The 21466-nt window shown below is 36.4% G+C and overlaps 1 protein-coding gene across 18 annotated transcripts in view; it reads left to right on the top strand.

Annotated features, from left to right (window-relative positions):
• The window catches only part of SPATA17 (spermatogenesis associated 17), a 226667-nt gene that overhangs the window by 38928 nt on the left and 166273 nt on the right, over nt 1-21466 (top strand). For all 18 annotated transcript variants that reach the window (XR_010150312.1, XR_010150313.1, XR_010150310.1 and 15 more), the window contains one exon: nt 12984-13087. Coding sequence is in view for 10 of the 18 variants with exons in the window: in XM_016938874.4 (XP_016794363.3) it covers nt 12984-13087 (104 nt within the window). In the remaining 8 variants the exon portion in view is untranslated. The remainder of the gene's footprint in view (nt 1-12983; nt 13088-21466) is intronic.

Raw genomic sequence — 21466 nt, 5'->3', positions numbered from 1 at the left:
GACAACCTAAAGCAGTTAATGCCCATTTAGCTATTTCCACTGATCACCAGGGGAGATTGTAGAAGGAGATCCTCCCTCCCTTCTGTGCTTCTAGGGAGAAGCACAGAAGATAGAGTTAGAAAGGTGCGTACTTTTGTGTATTATTTTACCTCAAACCTTCATATTGAGTTCTGGTCTGGCTTATTAAGGTTTCTTTTACCTAGACTAAACATATGTAAGAAATTCACATCAGTACAAGTCCCTTGGAAGGCAGTTTTTTACTTATTCCAACATATACTAAAAGCTCAATTTTCCAATAGCATCATCCAATGTCAATTTATCTTTGATTAATGTCAATGGGCAATGTTGAATTTTACCTGAGTCTTGTGATCCTGGAAAACAACAAAGGTTAAGAAATTCCCACACCTGGCAGGGTATGGTGGCTCACGCCTATAATCCCAGCATTTTGGGAGGCCGCGGAGGGTGGATCACCTGACGTCAGGAGTTCGAGGCCAGCCTGGCCAACATGGTGAAACCACGTGTCTACTAAAAATACAAAAATTAGCCGGGCATGGTCATGGGCACCTGTAGTCTCAGCTACTCAGGTGGCTGAGGCAGGAGAATCCCTTGAGCCCAGAAGGCGGAAGTGGCAGTGAACCGAGATCCCACCACTGCACTCCAGCCTGGGTGAGAGAGCAAGACTCCGTCTCAGAAAAAAAAAAAAAAAAAAAAAAAAAAGAAATCCCCACACCCTTTTCTGTTTTAGAAACAGCTTACTGCAAAATAATAATAATAATTATAAAAGAAAAAGAAAAAAGTTACTCTTCCCTTGTATCAGTTACATATATATGGGGATGCCCCACTTTTTTACCTATGACAAGGCTAGATGCATTCCCTCCAAATTTCCATTCTTTACCTCACAAATGATTAGCTGAGTTGCTTGTTCCTACTGACTAATTGGAACAAAATGTTTGTTAAGCAACCTGTGATTTAACTTCTCTCCCTCCTCTATGTCCCTGAACATTGGCCTGCATGTAGCATCTCCTTAACATCCTCTCCTAATAATAGACTGACTTCAGGATAAAAGATTCTCTGATCTACTATTCAGTCATGCCACCCTCTTATCCCACTTCTCCACCTCAGATTCCTTCTAGCCTTGTTTATACCTTCCTATGAAAGAAAAATTCTTTTTGCCTTCCTCTTAACTTGCTTATAAATTTCGTGGTCAAAGTGTTCTCCCTATGCAGTAGTCTGCCTCTGCAGATTGCAGTAGTCACCCTCCCACTTCGTCTTGCAATACTCCTTTCCAATAAAGTCTCTCCCTTATAATTCTGGATCCTTTTTCCCTTCCCCTTCCTTTCTCTTCTCCTTCTGTCTTCTCCCCTCCCTGCCTCTCCTGTCCTCTCCTATCCTCCTCCTTATTGCCTTTTCTCTCCAAAACAACATTTTGGGAGAGAAGCATAGGGGTGGGAATGCGGTAGGGATTAAAGTGAGGGGAGCGAAGACTTAGGCTTTACCTAGAGGTTGGAACGATCCACTAATGACACTCTGGAATTTCTGTGAGGCTATGTGGAGCACATAAATGTTACTATGGGAAATTTATAATAGAGACATTTCTCTAACAAAGAAGTTCAAAGTCACTCTTCAGAGGTTTGAGATGGGTTAACTTGGTAGTAGACTATGTGCTATTTCATGTTCCTGAGTTGAGGAATCAGAAATGAGGCTCACTGGCAGAAAGACCATAAGTGATTCCCCAACAACAATAAGTTTATAGCATTGGTTGATCCAAGTGACCAGTGACTGGAACTGAAGCTGTCAGTGGACTCCAGCCAATTTATTTGTAAGTGGATTTTTGCAAGATGGCACTCTTAAAATTCTGCTACTTTCAAGAGTGAGTGGCCAAAGAGACCAGTGTGTGGCCCAGATACCTTTGTGTTGTCTATGTCTGAAGATTACAATCCTAATTGGATACCAGTAGCTGAAGTTTTATTTCTAATAAATACGATTCTGCTTTTTCAGTTCATAAGCTACCTGGTAACTTAGTTCAAAACTAGAAGTGATTTAAACATGAATGGCGAGTGTTCAAAAGAAAGAATCTCTAAGGGTAACAGATAACTACCAAATATCTATATGGCCAATAATATCCAGACAGACATATATGTACCCAAATTATGAATAAGACCTTCATGTACAGTACATAAGAACAAAACTTTTGTCTTAATTTTCCTTATGAACAAAGCCTATTGTAAGTTATATATATTTGGCTATTGATTGCTACCATGACAACTAAAATGTATTCAATTGTCAAAGAGGCTAGTGGAGCATTTCTGAAATGGCAGGAGTTTTACAAATTTATTTATAGCCTATCCATCCCTAAATAGATATCAGTCTTTTGTAATGAAGAACAAATTATATGTATGTGATTTTCTTTTATGTAATATATATTAATATCCTGATTTGCTGCATTTATTTTTTAAAGGGTCACCTTTTCTCTAAAGACTTTATGATCCCCCTACCCCTGTAGAATTTATCACTTTCCTTTTTTATGTTCCTATTTTACCATTGACATACTTCTGTTATAGAACCTGTAACATTTTATTATCCTTACTAATTTACATGCCTGTCTCCACCCCACCACCCCCTGCTCCCCTGTACACTATAAGTCTCATGCGGCCCAGATCCTATCTTCATCTTTGTATCTTCAATGCTTGGCTTATAGTAGGTGGTTAAATAAATATCCCTGAATAAATCAATGAATGCTGGCCCATTCTTTTCTAAACAAGGAGTAAAAAAGTCCTTTACTTTAACACGTTTTTTCTAAGTTTCAAAGTGTGTTTGTTGCAACTTATTTAAGCCTTTGCTGGAGGATCTTTAAGCCTTTTTTGATTATCTGACTATACTGTAATGATGTAGATAAACTGGATTTGGTAAGGTAAAATTTAGTTTGTGCAGTTCGTATGTAAATGGAAGACTTCACGAGATTTAGGATTTTGCTCAAGTATCATAACACACACCGATTTGAAGGAGGTTTGCTGTGATATAAGCTGCTGTCAGAACCCACAGTATGCCTTTACAAAACCCCTGTTGCTGATTTGCTGCTAGGCCAGTGACAGTCAATTAATATAGCAATAAATTGCTCAGTAAATTTTTATCTTAGCTCCTGGGGCCCTATTCCTCCTGTTTCTCTGTGACACTTTATTTCCTTTTTAGTCTTCAATTTGACTTTACTCCAGATTAGAGTTCTGCTTTTCTTCCAGCATCTTTTCTACTCCATTGTGGATCCTATTTAAATTTGGCCCCCAACTTTTATTTTCAGTTCTCTTTCTTTGAACAGCTGTGAATATCTTATGCAAACGCCATGAGCTGATTCAGTTGCACAAGTCATTTCTCTCCCTCTGCCATCTAGATGTACAACTGTATATCTTCTGACAGCCTTGTGTAAAACTCACCCTCCATTTTCTATATAGTGAGCACTTGGGTGTCATCTTAGCCCTCCAAATACTGGGCTTAGAGAGTCCGGTTCCTGACAATATTATAAAGGTGAGGGTAAGAATTACTTATGTGGGGAAAACCCATTTAAAAATATACCCAGGTAGCAAAAGAGTAGAGGTTAGTGGAATTGTTTTTTCTATCCTAAAGTCTATTTCTTGTCCCTTTTTCCCATTACCTTGATTCATAGTTTTCAATATTTAGTGTTTTCTCTTGCTTATGGCTTTCGCTGATTGGCTGACCCCATCCAGGAAGAAGTCTCTCATTCAAAATGACATATATCTTATACCCAATTCTTATATTTGCAGGGGGAAAATAACCCAAGACCAAGTTTACATACATTCAGCCTCAACCTTGTTGCTGAAGTCTCTATTTTTCCAATAGAATGACTCCAGATTCTGAAACTTATTCCCTGAGAATAAATAGCTATAGCTGGGGGATACCTAAGTGTACTGTAGTCAAACTGACTTCCAGTGAGGAAGCAAGGATTTAAAAAAGGGAACTCCCCAGATTCTGAACTTCAGTTAGACTGAGCTCTGGCCAGACTTCGGTGGATTCTGTTTCTTTGGTTCTCCCTCTTTCTAAGGACTTCTTATTTTATTTATACCCTCTTCTAGATCAATGCTCCTTTGATTTGTGATGCAGGATTTTTCTTGGTCGTTTTGCAGGGATTATAGGAGGAGATGCCTCATCTACTCAGCCTGCCTGGCTGTGCCTGGCTTGTGCTCCAGCTGCTGGCTGCTGCGACTGCATGCTCAGTCCCTGGCAGGAGAGTGTGTGTGAGCAAGTGAGTGCAGGGTCTGGCCAGCCATTCTCAACACCAGCACAGGGGCAGCCTCCGTGCAGGGCTTGCAGCCACTCTAGGTGTGTTGCCCAAGGGGAACACGGTGGTGCCCAAGCAGAGGTGCCCACAGCCCCAAAGCCCCAGAAGGGGTGTTACAACATGCTAATTAGCTCTTTTAGTTCTGCCATCTGCAGCTGGATGGATGGTGAAGTGTTAACAGCTGGTTCAGTCCCTTGCCCTGCTCTGGCCTGTGGCTCCAGGGCTGGTTTGGCCCCACCATTGCTTCCTATGATGTGGAGCAGATGCCTGAAAGTGGTCTATCACCTGAAGTTGGGTCATCTCCCCTATTGTGGCTGAGTCTGGGATTTTTATAGGCACAGGATAGGGGAGAGGGGAGCTGTAGGTAGTATTGGAAAAGGCAATATTTGACTGGTTAAAAAACATTATTGGGAAAGAACCAATTGGGAAAGGGTAGGCAAACAAGAATAGAAGTTCTCACTCTGGGTCACGGATTTTATCTGGAAGCTGCAGTCTGGTCTTTCAGCCCTCCAGCTGTTTTTGGCTTGAAGGTGGGGTTTCACCGGACCCCTTCTATCTGCCAAGCCATTTGTCTGACTCCTGCCGCAATTATATGGATATGTTGAGGTTTGTAGAGAAGGAGGATGGAAAGTAGATTAGTAATGTTCCAAGAGTGAGATTACAGTGTGTCAGAGTGTGGGGGGAAAATTATACTTATTTTTTCCTAAATGGTATATAACACTGTGAAATTCAGTTTTCAGCTGAATGCCCTGCAATTCTCCTAAAACATAGTTGTTTCTTTAATAAAGTTTACACTAATGTTTGTAAGTTCAAAAGACAAATTGCTAATCTGTCCACTTCAACTTTGTTTTATGCCCATTTCATATTGTTGTCTGTGTTGCAATTCATACTTTTGACACCAATTTCTGGTATGAAATGTTCATTGTCTTGTAGTATCCTATGAAGAGTTCAATTGTAGGTAAATTATTGTGGCTGCTAATTTTTGAAAAACAAAATGGATCTCTGAAGCTAGGCAAGAAAAAATTGCTATGTCATGTATTGCCAAATCTTGGTAGGTCAGAACCACTGGTAAATACTAATAATGAATTAACAATTGTATAGCAGTTACTACTTTCCAGGCACCATTCTAAGTATTTTAAATATTTTAACTTTTCTCTGTAATCATCATAACTAATTCTCTGAGGTATAGGTATCATTAAGATTACAACTTAAAATATGAGGAAAGGGAATCACAGAAAGGTGTCTTGCCCAAAATCGCACAGCTAGTAAATGAAAGTGTTAGACATTGAACCCAGGAGGTCTGGCACTCACATTTCTGCCATTGCTGGTCACTTTTAATCTTGGCTTTACTTCCAGTCCTCTTTTTCTGAAAATATGGATGAGAACAACTATACTGACCTAGACTGAGCTCTTAGGGACATTTTATTACTCATACCCTGTTTACTTGGAAAACTGACCTTGTGGCCTGATAATTCATGAGCATCCTTATTGGTAGTACATTTCATGCAGGAATTCTAAATTAAGTGACAATTAACTAAGGAGTAAGTTGAGGCATTCAATGCAGTGTCACGTGCTTCCCCTTGTAGGCAGAATTAGATGGCTCATGACGAAAAACCTCACCATCTAAAAGAATATTCAGGCTGTGGCCTCCCTTATTCCTATTGCCAGCATCAGGATTTGTCATCCATCATAAGCCTAGATGAAACACCCTTCCTGCTCCAATTTTAAATGGATTTTTGTGTAGGATGTAACAAATGATAACAAAGAGAATTTGTCATTTCTTTGCTGGTTGAAGTCCAAGGTGCAGATCACACAGATTTTTGAAATTTAAAAGTCTGTGTTTAGTTTCATTTATACCTCTACCGTGCCTGTTTTGGGCCCTGAAGCATCAGTGGAAAAGAAAAGGGACTCTAACATTTTTAAAACATTAGGAACAATCACAAAATTGTTGCTAGGACTGATAAAGTCAACTGCTGTTTCTAAATTAATGTTTAGAGTATACTAGTCTTCAATAACCTAAACATAATGGGGACATATAATCTGTCACAGACTTTGGAATGTAATAATGGTAAACTTTATGGGAAATATTTGTTCCTTGTAATGCCTTTGAAAAGCCTCCTTTGTATCATGTCACACATCTTGAGTCTTCCTTTGCTTGTCTGCCCTAGAACAACTGGAGCAATATCACATGAATGCAAATTTCAAGAAGTGCTGGTGTGCAGCATCTTAGAGATCTCTCTTATAACATGAATTCTGTCACAGGTTTTTATCTTAGTTTCAAAGATCTATGAGGAATGAAAAAAATGGTAATAATCAAAAGCTTACAGAGTGTTAAAGAACTACAGATGTAATTAATTGTTTCAAGTAAAATTCCTTTTACCCTGAAATCCCCATACCTGTTATTTATCAATCACCTATACTCACTTAGTGAAATTCCACTGGAATCTACAGTTTCAACTGATTCTTTATTATTTTTAATTATTTAACTTGATTATAGTGCCCCCAAACAATTTTGTTCAGATTGAAATGCTCACATTTAGGGAAACAGAAGCAATAGTAACAAGAGAAACAGTAGAACAGAGGTCATTTAAACAACAAATTTGCCAAATAACATCACTTTATTGGCTTATTTTCCCTTAGAGCTTTCTCCACATATAATACAAATTTTAATTTATAAAAATTAATCTAACTTGATATATCAAGTAACCATTTTCTTTTGTTTCCCACTTGTGTCTAAAATACAAAAAAAGTTAGAAAAGATTATATGGTGGCTTTACTTAAAAATGATTAAACATGTGTCAGATATATAAAGATTCGTCTCAATCCCTTAAAGTACTTACCATACTATTTTCATATTTATAATACTATGAAGTAAGCATTTGTATTTAGAATAATGACCCCGAGATTACATAGTTAGAGATAGATAGGTTAGTTAATTCAGAAAAAGGATACGGAAGGTCTTTTATATGCTAGACATTATGTTATTGTTCTGGGCATACAGAATGAATAACAGTTTTATTCATACAAAAAAGGGTATCCCAAAATATCAGCCTATGGAAGAAAAGAAGGGGCCATCTGGACAACACCAAGCTTTTACCTGATGATGGAATAGATATTCTAATGTTCCATCCCCATGTAAAAGTATATTTCTTCCTCCCTCCTTCTACTTCTAGTACCAATATCATTGTGAAATGATTAAATAGATTTGTAGAGAAAGGAAATATAAGGCTAGTGAGAGTGGGGAAACAGAATATTAAAGAGAGGAAACTGCACATTTAATAATTATCCAGAATCTTTTGCTAAAAATATCTAGTTAAGATTTTCACATATACGTCCTATATGTGTGAAACTATATTTTCATATGATAATATTTTATGTATAAATATAAATGGTTGTGACGTGACAATGCAATGATACCTACAATGAAAACTTGGGTTATATTACTACTTTTTACATTCCTAATCTTTGAAGATTTAGTAAACCCACATTTCTGTGCTCACTGTACAATCTTTTTTAGAATGTTGAGCATTCTAATAAAAGTATAATTATGAATAACTGAGTTCTACTTCTGTGCTCTCATATACATTTAGAGCATTAGTACTGGGTGAGCTATTATCAAGGAATTTGTTTTCCATGCCTTCATTTTTCTTTTCTTTTCTTTTTTCTTTTTTTTTTTTTGAGATGGAGATTCGCTCTGTTACCCAGGCTGGAGTCAGTGGCACAGTCTCGGCTCTCTGCAACCTCCACCTCCCAGGTTCAAGCAACTCTCCTGCCTCAGCCTCCTGAGTAGCTGGGATTACAGGCTCCTGCCACCACGCCCAGCTAATTTTGTGTATTTTTAGTTGAGATGGGGATTCACCATGTTGGCCAGGCTGGTCTCGAACTCCTGACCTCGTGATCCACCCACCTCGGCCTCCCAAAGCACAGGGATTACAGGCATGAGCCACCGCTCCTGGCCCCATGCCTTCATTTTTCATGTTAAGAGAGAAGACATTTTTTCTTTTAGTGGCATTAAGGTTACTATAGATTTTCAGGAATAAAAGTAAACCCAATGGAGGGAAAATCTTTTCTATGGCAGATGGCTTTTAATATATCAAGGTTTTGCCATTTGTTTTAGTGCTTAAAATAAACATTATTTATAAGACCACTTACATTTTGATGTTACTTAATGAGGAATATGCATCATTGATTTGACTAGCTTAAGAGGTCATTTAGAACTTGCCCGTTAACAAGCTGTAATCTGCTGAGCACACAATGACTTTGTTTAAAATTATCTATTCAGAGCTGATCAATGACAATAATTGTTTTATACCAATCACTTTTGAAAGTTGCTAATTACTTTGAAGGACATGAATACAAGTCATTTTTCTTTTTTTTTGAAGTCGTAACCCATTCACCTTGAAATTAAGAAGAAATCTTATAAAAATTATCTTGCTGCTTGAAAGAACATTTAAAAATTTAAAAGTATATTTACTAGTACTGGAATATCAACAGAATAGGCAAAATTTAAGACGTCATTTGTTTCTATAATAGGAAATATAGTACAGTCTCATCTATATTGTATTTTACAATATCAATTAGCTATTGGTTAAACTAGTCTCCCTATAATATAAGAAAATACCATATTTTAAACTAAAGAACACGCATATACTCTTTCTCTTTATACAATATATATGTAAGGTGTTTCAAGTGGAAAGAGCGGGCTTTGGAGTAAGACAAACCTGGGTTTGTATCCTGACTTTCCATTTACTGTTTTACTGGTTATGTGACCCTGAGCAAATTACTTAACCTCAGTTTCTTCATTTTTAACATGGAGATCATGCCCTATTCACAAGGATATTGTGAGAATAAAAGCAGTTAGCATAATACTTGGCACATTCATGGAGCTCAATAAATTTTAGATCCTTCATTTCACTGATGGCAGCTTCTTCACCCACTCAAATGCTGTTTCCTCCAGATCTTTTTACCCACTCATCTCTAAGAAAGCCACTTAAAGACTGATTGATTATACTTTAGTGTGGATGAGTTTTAATTTGTTACCTTAACCATCGCTTACTTATTACATTCTTTAATATCCAATTTTGAATAAAAGGAATTATCTTGGAGAGGAATTTTAGCCAGCCTTTGGAGATATGTGTAGGGTGTCAGGACATTAGAGTGTTTTCTGAAAGCATACCAGTTGTAGTCTCTCTAGATATGGTTGGTGCTCTTTCCAGTAGTTGCTGGGTTTGGAGAAGGAAAGAGCCCACGTTGTTGGATTTTTTCTTTTTTAATTACAGGAAACTCTTCTTACTTGAACACAAATTTTTCAGCCAATTTCAGTTTTTTTCTTTAACATCTCTTTCCTAGAAATGGGAATATCCATTTCTCTGATATTACCAAATCATAAACTCGCATCATTCTTCCTTCCTCTCAGTATGCCAACATGCATCTTTTGTGTTTTCTGGCACACTTAATCTTATTTTATTTATAATTTAATGATATTTTCATGTGATAGGTAGCCCCTCCCTTAATACTGTTTGATATCTTAATATTTTCCTATGCAACTTGAATAACTTCTATTGCTGATGATGGATTTCCGGTCAGTACATGTATTTACAAGTGTTCCCTTCGTTAATAAAATTGTTACTGTATATGCAGTAAAAGTATGCTGAAAGATTTGAAGCCATCCAACCAGCTATATGACCTTAGGCAATTAGTTAACCTTTCTAAACATCAATTCCCTCTTCTATCAAATGAGGCTAATAATAATCTCCACCTCAGAATGATGCTATAATGATCAAATTAGATAAGCTAGGAAAATATGCACTTATTTGCATGTATGATTTATATTATGTATACATATTCCAATTGATTCTTCTTTTTCATTAGGAAAGTGGTTCTATCAATTCCTTCTTTTTCTTTCTCAGCCATAATATAATATTGGTAAAATTAGGGAGAGTTTCTAAATTGAGTATATAATTTTAGAATTTTTTTTTAAAGAATTGATCTGGCAAATAAGATCACTTGAGAAGTATTTTGAAAGACACTTTGAATACTTTTGTTACATTAGTTTGCTATACTACTAGTTTCACTTTCTAAAGTTATTGTTGGCTGGGTGTGGTGGCTCACACGTGTAATCCCAGCACTTTGGGAGGCCAAGGCGGGAGGATCATTTAAGGTTAGGAGTTCAAGACCAGCCTGGCCAACATGGTGAAACCCTGCCCCTATTAAAATTACAAAAATTAGCTGGGCATGGTGGCACATGCCTGTAGTCCAAGCTACTCTGGAGGCTAAAGCAAGAGAATCGTTTGAACCCAGGAGACAGAGGTTGCAGTGGGCCGAGATCATGCCACTGCACTCCAGACTGGGTGACAGAGTGAGACTCTGTTAAAAAAAAAAAAAAAAAAAAGGCCGGGCACGGTGGCTCACGCCTGTAATCCCAGCACCTTGGGAGGCCAAGGCAGGCAGATCACGAGGTCAAGAGATCGAGACCATCCTGGCCAACATGGTGAAACCCCGTTTCTACTAAAAATACAAAAATTATCTGGCTGTGGTGGCATGTGTCTGTAATCCCAGCTACTCATGAAGCTGAGGCAGGAGAATCGCTTGAACCAGGGAGTTGGAGGTTACAGTGAGCCGAGATCGCGCCACTGCACTCCAGCCTGGTGACAGAGCGAGACTCTGTCTCAAAATAAATAAATAAATAAATAAATAAAATAAAGTTATTGTCTGTGATTTACTTGTTCTTGCAAGCTGTTTTGCATATTTCCAGTTAGTTTAGTAATTCTCATATGGGAGTCTGACAAAAACACTCCCTTATAATCTTCATGTTTAATATCTTTTTTTCTTTTGAGACCGAGTCTCGCTCTGTTGCCCAGGCTGGAGTGCAGTGGTGCAATCTCGGCTCACTGCAACCTCTGCCTCCCCGGTTCAAGCGATTCTTCTGCCTCAGCCTCCCGAGTAGCTGGGACTACAGGCGCACACCACCATGCCCAGTTTTGTATTTTTAGTAGAGACAGGGTTTTGTTTTGTATTTTTAGTAGAGACAGGGTTTTACCATATTGGCCAGGCTGGTCTTGAACTCCAGACCTTGTGATCTTCCCGCCTTAGCCTCCCAAAGTCCTGGGATTAGAGGTGTGAGCCACCATGCCCAGCCATGTTTAATATCTTAAATTGTAAATGATTATAAATGACCTTTTAAATGGCCATGATTTAAAACAGAGAAAAATAATCAGAATTTAAGTGAACAATTTTTTCCGGTTAATTTTGTATTGATCCAATATTCAACTTATACAAATTTTATACTAAATATTTTTTAGCTAAAAAAAAGTAGGCTTTGGGGATAAAACCCAATGGACTGGTGCTTAGTCTCCATATTTCCCTTTCCTATTAAAAAAAAAAAAGTTTAGGGAAGACGTGTGTTCTCTTAGCCTAGCAAACTGTGCCAAAATTGGGAAGACTTCATATCCAAAAAGGGAATCGTTTATGATACGTGAATCATTCATACAGATATTTAAACTGTTGGAAAATTTTAGGGAATGATGCTAAATCTTTACGCAAGACTAAGTTAATATTTTTCAATATGTGCTATTTCTTTTTCCTCCAATCCTTTAAATAATTTCAGGTATTTTTTCCTAATTAATATCATATATTATTTTGTTTGAGTTTTTCAAATAGGGGTATTAGAAAATATAGCAAAGATATTTATATTAGCAAAGATAGGACTTAAGGACAGTGACTGATTCTCATGGTTCCTGGGGTTGTATAAGATATCTAGAAGCTGACTTAGGTATGGTCTCTCAGACCCTTAACATTCCTCTCATCCAAAAAAAAAACACCCTACTTTGATGATATGTTCTAGTAAAAATAAAATTATTTGAATGTCAGCATTGAAGTAAAAGATGTAAGAAGCAGATAATTTCAATATAACTTTTCTTTTATTGAAAATCACAGTTCTCTTTGTTCCCAGTTCTATATTGCAATGGTTATGAGAGTGGGCTCTCTGAAGCCCTAACTTGAAATTTGATTCCTGGATTCATCCTAATAGCTGTATAATTATAGGAAAATTGTGTAACCTCTCTTTTTAACTGTTTCCACATCTGTAAATGAGGTAATGAGTATTTATGTCATAGGAGTATTCTAAAGATTAAATAAATGTAAGCAAGAACCCTTAGATAGTGCCTGGCACATAAGAACTCAATAAATGTTAGCTATTTTTGTTATTGTTGAGGAAGAATTAAAATGTCATAATTAAGATACAAGAATTTGTTTAAATATTTTGATACCACTGAATTTAAGAAGCCCATTAATAAGACAAAATACAAAAACTAAACGTGTATTTCAATGAGACCAAATACAACCTTAAAGTGAGTTGGCTATGAAAAAAAAATTGATTTGCCCAGGAAGTGGAAATGGTAGGAATTTGTAAAGCAAATTTTTATAAATCTTTCAATAGTTTAGTATTCTGTGAGATAATTATAAATAATTTAAAATAAATTATAATAGCCTATAATTATGTTTATTTTTATAATATTTCATAAAAAATTTATGAGCAGAACCTATATTTACAACTAATATGCTACAATATTAGTGGAAAAGCCCAAGATTTTGATAGGCGTTATCAGCCATAATTACCTTAATTTTGAAGTGCTATTACATTTTTAATAAAAGTGTTTAATGGCATATTTTATCTCTTTATTTACTTTAATAGATTCAGAGACGATGGCGAGGCTATAGGGTTCGGAAGTACCTCTTTAATTATTATTATTTGAAAGAGTACCTGAAAGTCGTTTCAGAGACCAATGATGCAATTAGGTAAGTAGCGCAATCATCCATTCACTAGGGAAAACTTTGGAAAGATTACTCAATCGATGTTGATCAACACCATAGTTAGAAATATTTTTTTTGTTTTAGACGGAGTCTTGCTCTGTTGCCCAGTCTGGAGTGCAGTGGCGCCATCTCGGCTCACTGCAATCTCCTCCTCTTGGGTTCAAGCAATTCTCCTGCCTCAGACTCCCGAGTAGGTGGGATAACAGGCGCCCGCCACCACAGCCGGCTAATTTTTTTCTATTTTTTAGTAGAGACGGGGTTTCACCATATTGGCCAGGCTGGTCTCGAACTCCTGACCTTGTGATCCGCCAGCCTCGGCCTCCCAAAGTGCTTGGATTACAGGCGTGAGCCACTGCGCCTGGCTAAAAATACTTTCTAAAAGTCAGTGATGTTTAGGCAGACATTTATTGATAAAAAATATATATATGATTCTATTTACCTTAATTTATTATTATTATATTAAAAAAATCTTGTATCCTTCACTGCAAGTTATTTATGTGTGTAGTATCTTGTATATGTATTTATGTGTGTAGTATCTTGGTCCTATACAAAATGGTTTCAGGAAAATTATTTCATGATGAGATGAATTTATCTGTAAAACGATCTAGAGATGCAACATTAAATACAAAAAGCCTCAGATGCATTTGAGAAACATGTTCCATAGCAAGAACTCGCCTCTCCTAGAATAAAATATCATGAAACATATTAAAAAGGTCTGTTCACTGTCAGTTTTGATTTGTTTAAACACATAGGAGGATAGGACATAGATTTAGGATATGGGATATGTAGAATTATGCAAAGTAAAGGCATCATAATATTACTCAGCCAGCTTTTCCAAAGTTCTATATGTTAAGTTTCCATATTACTTTGAAAATAGTTTTTTCCTCCTGTGATATGCCCCATTCTAATAACATATAAATGACCATATGCATATAGTACATTTTGATAAAAAAGAAATACTAATTAATAATAGTTAGTATTTATAGAACAGTCTCACTTCAAAATATTTCCTACATATATCATATATCATCTTATTTTACTCTTTTATTTTTTTTGAGATGGAGTCTTCCTCTGTCACGCAGGCTGGAGTGCAGTGGCATGATCTCGGCTCACTGCAACCTCTGCTTCTGGGGTTCAAGTGATTCTTGTGCCTCAGCCTCTCGAGTAGCTGGGATTACAGTTGCATGCCACCACGCCCAGCTAATTTTTATATTTTTAATAGAGATGGGGATTTCATCATGTTGGCCAGGCTGGTCTTGAACTCCTGACCTCAGGTGATCTGCCCACCTCAGCCTCCCAAAGTGTTGGGATTACAGGCGTGAGCCACTGCACCCAGCCCCTTATTTTACTCTTTAAAGTCTTTGAACTAAAGAGAACAAGTAATTGGCAATAAATTATTAAAATAAAAGTTTTGTCTGAGACCCTAAAATAATATATAAGATATATATGAAAACTAATTTCCCAACTACTAACTTTCTCGCATATGTTGTGAATATAAAGGGATCTGGTCTTTGAGGATCACCTATAGAGAAATTTGTTAATTTGATTTCTTTAGAAAGAGAGCAGTTAAGGGGGGAAGGCCTCAATAGGATTTAGTCGATTGGAGAAGTCGGAAAATTCAGAAACACGTGAATCATAGGGGAGTGCTGTTTAATTTCTTCTTGAAACATATAAAATTCTAAAGACTGGCTGGCTGTCTACAAATGGCTGACTTGAGCTTGTCAGGAGGAAGAGCTAGTAGAGTTTGCAAGGAGAAGAAATACGTGCAGGGCTGGAACTAGGGTGAGACAAGTGAGACTTTTAAGGGAGGGAGGTGCTCACTCTCAGGGTCACACAATTATCAACCTTGAACTTTCATAACCCCAAGAGTGAGTATGTCCTTCAATTCTGCACTTCAGGGGCCTTACTTGCTTCACTCTTGTCTGAGCCCTGAATAGGAGAAAGTCAAGGAGGCAAATAGGTAAAGAGGTGGTTTGGGAAAGGTCTGAATCTTCTATTTGACAGATATTTCCAGTAATTCTTATTTTCCTCCTGATTTTAATAGGAATATCTCTAGTCAGTAGAGAGTCTGGTATATCAGTGTTGTAATTTTATTTTAGAGTGGTATTCTTTAGTATATTACAGAGCCATTCTATTATTTCTAGCTCTCACAGAGTTTCTTAAACCAGGAATGGAAGTTGACTTTAACAAATGCTTTTCTGTCATCTATTGAAATAATTATATAGGATGTTTTTTCTTTTTTAATATACTAACATGCATAGAGCTATATTCTATTAATAGATGTACTAATATCAAACCATCATTTATTTTAGGAATACATCTAACCAGGCCATTGTGAATTATTCTTTTGAATTTTCACTAAATTATATGAGTATTTTATATAGGATACTTACATCCTCTTCTGTATATGTGATTGGTTATACAGTGGTCCCTCTTATCCATGGTTTTGCTTTCTGCACTTTCAGTTATTCACAGTACAGTACAATAAGATATTTTGAGAGAGAACAAGAGAAAGAGTGAGCGAGAACACCCATTTGTATGATCTTTATTATAGTATATTGTTATACTTGTTCTATTTTATTTTTTGTTATTGATGCTAATCTCTTACTGTGCCTAATTTATAAATTAAACTTTATCATAGGTATGTATGTATGGGAGGAAACATATTATTTATAGGGTTCAATATTATCTGCAGTTTCAGGCAGCCACAAAGAGCCTTGGAACACATTCTCTGTGAATAACAGGGGACTATGTAATTTTCTTTCTTATATTGCAATTGTCAGATCCTAGTGTCAGATTTTTGCCATATTTATTAAATGAATTAAGTAGATTTTTTGATATGGGGATTACTAGTCTTTGGAAGTTTAAAATAAATACTTTATAAAACTCCCTGGACCCAGAGCCTTTTGGGGAAGGTCAATCATTAACATTTTCAAACCTTAATTCAGGTTTTTATAAATTTATTAGAGTCCATTTTCTTTATTTCCAGATAATTATTAGTTCACTGACATTTAAATATATCTAATGTTATTTATGATATTTTAATTACAATATGTACTTTAGTTGTTTTAGTCCATTTCTCATTATTTAATTTGCTTGTTTAAATACTTCTCTCTTTTGTTCTCAAAATTGTTAGGCTTATCTATATTTTTTAGAGAAACATCTCTCAGATTTTTTCTTTTAACTTATTTTTGTTTCCTAATTAAATGTTTTGCTTTCATCTTTAAAAGACGCGTAATTTCTTTGTTTCACAGATAATACATGCCCCTTGTAGAAAAACTGAAAATATAATGTAAAAGAAACTAAATAAAAAGTCATCTATAATTTCATCACTCAGAAATGAACACTATTAACTTTTTTTTTTTTTAATTTTTTGAGACGGATTCACGCCCTGTTGCCCAGTCTGGAATGCAGTGGCACAATCTTGACTCACTGCAACCTCTGCCTCCTGGGTTCAAGCGATTCTCCTGCCACAGCCTCTGAGTAGCTGGAATTACAGGTGCCTGCCACCATGTCTGGATAATTTTTGTATTTTTAGTAGAGATGGGATTTCACCATGTTGGCCAGGCTGGTCTTGAACTCCTGACCTCAAGTGATCCACCTGCCTCAGCCTCCCAAAGTGCTGGGATTACAGGCGTGAGCCAACGTGTCCAGCTGCATGATAGCTTTTAAATATTTTTTATTGTTGGAGATACAGTTGTTCTAAATTTTTGCTATTGTAAACATTGTGTTATTTAATACTACTACTAGTTAATATGGAGTGTCTTACAGTTCTTGAATTCATTACTCTCTTTACTGCTTTTTTAGTAATTAAAACATTTAGTCTACGATTCGCTTTCATGTATAATATTGTCCACATTTAATATATTTTTATATATAATGTTCTCATATTCTAATTGCATTTTTTATATTCTCTTTGAAATTCATTTTTCAATCTCCAGTGGCTTGGCTTTTTCTTGTAGTTTAAACATAAAACAGATGTATTTCTAGGTTTATTGTGTTATAGTCAGAAAATATATTTGGTACAATTATTACCTCAGGAAAATTATTTAGTTTTTCACCTTTTATATACAGTCACATACCACATAATGATATTTTTGTCAATGACGTACGACATTTATGAAAGTGGTCCTTAAGATTATAATACTATACTTTTACTGTACCTTTTTATGTTTAGATATGTTTCAATACACAAATAGTTACAGTTGTATTACAATTACATATAGTATTCGGTACAGCACCATGCTGTACAGGTTTGTAGCCTCGGAGCCAGAAGCTATACCTAGGTGTGTAGTAGGCTATACTATCTAGGTTTATGTAAATACACTCTATGATGTATGCACGATGATGAAATTGCCTAAGGATGCATTTCTCAGACTGTATCTCTGTCATTAGTTAAGCAACCCATGACTGTATTGTTTTAGGTATTCTCTTAAAGGCAAATGAATAGATTTTGTTTTCTTACCCGAGCTAAGTTTTTGTATTTTAATTGAGCAATAAAAATGTTTACTTTCATTATTGTAACCATTTAACTCTTTCTAACTTCTCTCATCTTGCTTTATGTTTCTGCTTTTTCTGTTTCCTTTCATATATAAACTATGATTAGTTATTGTGAACTTAAAAAACATCATACATATTAGAATCATGGCCCTTCTGTGCCTCATCTTCAGCTTCATTGAAAATTGAACTTACCTCTTAACTTTTAAAACCGGAGGGCCAGGCACAGTGGTGCATGCCTGTAGTCCCAACTACTTGGGAGGCTGCAGCAGGAGGATCACTTGAGCCCAGGAGTCTGAGGATCACTTGAGCCCAGGAGTGTGATTGTATTACTGCATTCCAGCTGGGGCAACAGAGTGAGACTCTTTCTCTAAAAAAAATAAATAAACAAAAATATTTTTTAAAAAACTGGTTATACTTCCCCTCCCCACTATTTAACACAGAAATTTCTGGAGGCTTCTTTCTACCAAAACACCTACTCTTTAAATACAGGCTTCTATCATCTCTTGCCTGGACTCTTAATTAAGTGAGAACATTTTAACAGTTCTCTTTTCTTTTGGTTTTGCCATTCTTCAAAACAGTGTTAAGAGAGATCTCTTTTAAGTCATTTTTCTCTGCTTCAAATCCATCCAACTCTCCCTGTTGCTTTTAGCATGTCACATATTTTAGACTGTCACATAGGTCAACAGCCCCATCTTCAAATGCTCACCCATTCTGAATGTCTTATCAATTTTAGAAGCATCATGTTCCCTTAGACTTCCAAGCCTTTGCACGTGCCATTCTCTTAATCCCTCATCTGCCATGTCAACTGCTCATCATTCTTTATGTTGCTGCTTAAATGTTGATAGAGTTGGGGCACTCCTCATCTGCATGCCCGGAGACTCTCAAACAAAGCTATCTTATGCCTTCTGTCTTATGGTATTATAATTACTTATGTGTTTGTCTTTACCTTTATATTATGAAATCGGTGGGGGAAAGGAGCTGACACTTGAACACCCTGTCTTAATTATCTTTGAAACCTCAGTGCCTAGCACAGTTACTGATATATAGTAAGTCCAAGGTAATATTTGCTGACTAAAAGCTTACTGAATGAAAGAATGAATGAGATTAGATGAAACTCTATTATAATTTTCACTTTGTCAAGCAGCTGCAATTTTAAGAATATTGCTTTTTTCTGTCTTAATAAGTCATGGTTTAATACTTATTTAACAACTACTATGTGGGTCAGGTACTAGGTTAAATGTTGTGGATACAATGATTAACATGGTAGATTCGAGCTAGCCTTTATAGAGCTTAAAGCTTAGTAGAACAAAAGTGCAATATAATCATCACAAATCAGATAGCATTTATTATGTCTTTTTTTTTTTTTTTTTTTTTTTTTGAGACAGAGTCTCACTCTGTCTCCCAGGCTGGAGTGCAGTGGTGCAATGTCGGCTTACTGCAATCTCTGCCTCCCTGGTTCAAGTGATTCTCCTGCCTCAGCCTCCCGAGTAGCTGGGACTACAGGTGTGTGCCACCACGCCCGGCTAATTTTCATATTTTTAATAGAGATGGGGTTTTGCCATGTTGGCCAGGCTGGTCTCGAACTCCTGGCCTCAGGTGATCTGGCCACCTTGGCTTCCCAAAGTGCTGGGATTATAGGTGTGAGCCACCACACAATGTCTTTTTGTGTGCCGGAAATTATACTAAATTCTGAGAACTATTAACAGGCAAGTATAAGACAATGTTCTCAAAAATCTCTGACTTTCAGAGATCACTCTATCCTCTAATATTCAAAATAAATATAGTTTAATCAGTCCTTCAAACTGAGATCCAGTGCACCTTCCCTTTCAATATCTCCTGGTTCTGAAGTAGCTTTTCTCTCTATTTCTTGTCCTGATGGCAAGTTTCAGTTGAATTCTCATTTTAACTCTGCATTTCACTCACTTTTTGCCTTTATCATCTGCTTTTTTCATTGCTTCCTTCTCCATTTTTGATCCTAGTCAACCCCTGTACCATCACAGAAGCCTGTGTGAGCTTCATTTCACTGCAGTTTTTCTTTTTTTTTTTTTTTTTTTTTTGAGACAGAGTTTTGCTCTTGTCGCCCAGGCTGCAGTGCAATGGCACAATCTCGGCTCACTGCAACCTCCGCCTCCCAGGTTCAAGCGATTCTCCTGCCTCAGCCTCCGAGTAGCTGGGCTTACAGGTGTGAACCACCACACCCAGCTAATTTTTATAATTTTAGTAGAGACAGGGTTTCACCATATTGGTCAGGCTGGTCTCAAACTCCTGACCTCGGGTTATCTACCCACCTTGGCCTACCAAAGTACTGGGACTATAGGCGTGAGCCACCGGGCCCAGCCTTTACTTTAGTTTTTCAGAACTCTGACTTTACATATATTAAGCACTCTCATTCTATCCTCCAATATCTACCTTACATTTAATCTTTAATATTTTCCACCAGCTTATATTTTTAAACTTTATTCTGGATAGTTTCTTCAGATACAGCTTCTATCTTGCTAATTCTCTTTCTTTTGCCAATCCATAGAGTTAATTTTGATGACTGTATTTTTCATTTCTAAAAAGTACTATTTGGTCCTTTTTAAAATTTGCCTAATCATTCTAATATAATTTTATGTTGTTTGTTATAAGATTTTATTTTAAAATATTGAAATAATCAAATATTTATATTCTGCATCTGATAATTGTAATATTGTTCTGGTTGTTTGTATCATATTTCCTGATTTTTTTCTCGATGTATTTACCATTACAAACATTTTGAGTTCACAGTAAGCTGGACTTCATCTATACCAACCCTAAAGGCATAAATTGGCACAGTTTTCCTCTAGAGAGTAGTCATGTCTATCTTCCTTAAGCTATGAGATGCTACTGATCTAGAACCACTCTAGTCCCCTTAGAAAGTATTGGCTTAATATGAGAGACTCAGATTTCTTTCCCACTCCTATGCCATCAAATCTTCTGAACTCATCATATGAAAGTGTCTGCCCCAAGGTTACCTGACTTTGAAATTTACTTGCAGGTGACTCCTCTTTGTTTTTTTGTTGTTGTTTTTGTATTCTTTTGTTTGAGACAGTCTTGCTCTGTCACCCAGGCTGGAGTGCAGTGGCAGGATCTCAGCTCACTGCAACCTCTGCCTCCTGGGTTCAAGTGATTCTCCTGCCTCAGCCTCCTGCGTAGCTGGGACCACAGGCATGTGCCACCATGCTAATTTTTTGTATTTTTAGTAGAGGCTGGTGTTGAACTCCTGACCTCAGGTGATCCGACTGCCTCGGCCTCCCAAAGTGCTGGGATTATAGGTGTGAGTCGCCGAGACTGGCCTCATTGTTTTGCTCATTTTGTTTTCATTGTCCTTGCAAGATTTTCATCACTTTCTTGGAATCCAGAAATGCATTACAATTTATGTGTTGATCTTTTCCAGGATCTAATTGTATTACAGCAAGAAGATTCTTGAGAACAGCTAATTTGCAATCCTGCTGAAAGCAGAAGTCTCATTTCTTCTTTTATTTCAATAATATTTCCAAATTTATTACCTTATGATCAGAAAATGGCTTCTGTTCTATTTCTACTGTTTAAACTTTATTGGGAATCTCTTTGTGACCTAATATATGGTGAATTTGAAAAATGCACGGACTTTGAAAATAAAATATATTATCTTTTTACAATATAGAGCTGAAAGTTTCTTCTTTAATAGTTAAGATTTTTAGATTTTCTATAACTTTTTTAAAGAAACAGAAAACATTTATTTCTCAAGGGCTGAGGTAAATTTGAACAACAAAAATCTTTAAAATATGTTTTATCATGCTTATATTTATATTTCCTATAATGGAAGATTGCTTTATGAAGTTTGATGCTAAGGTAATGGTTAAT

The sequence above is a fragment of the Pan troglodytes genome, chromosome 1 (assembly GCF_028858775.2).
Source record: "Pan troglodytes isolate AG18354 chromosome 1, NHGRI_mPanTro3-v2.0_pri, whole genome shotgun sequence".
NCBI lineage: Eukaryota > Metazoa > Chordata > Mammalia > Primates > Hominidae > Pan > Pan troglodytes.
This window is presented reverse-complemented; position numbering and strand designations above follow the sequence as displayed.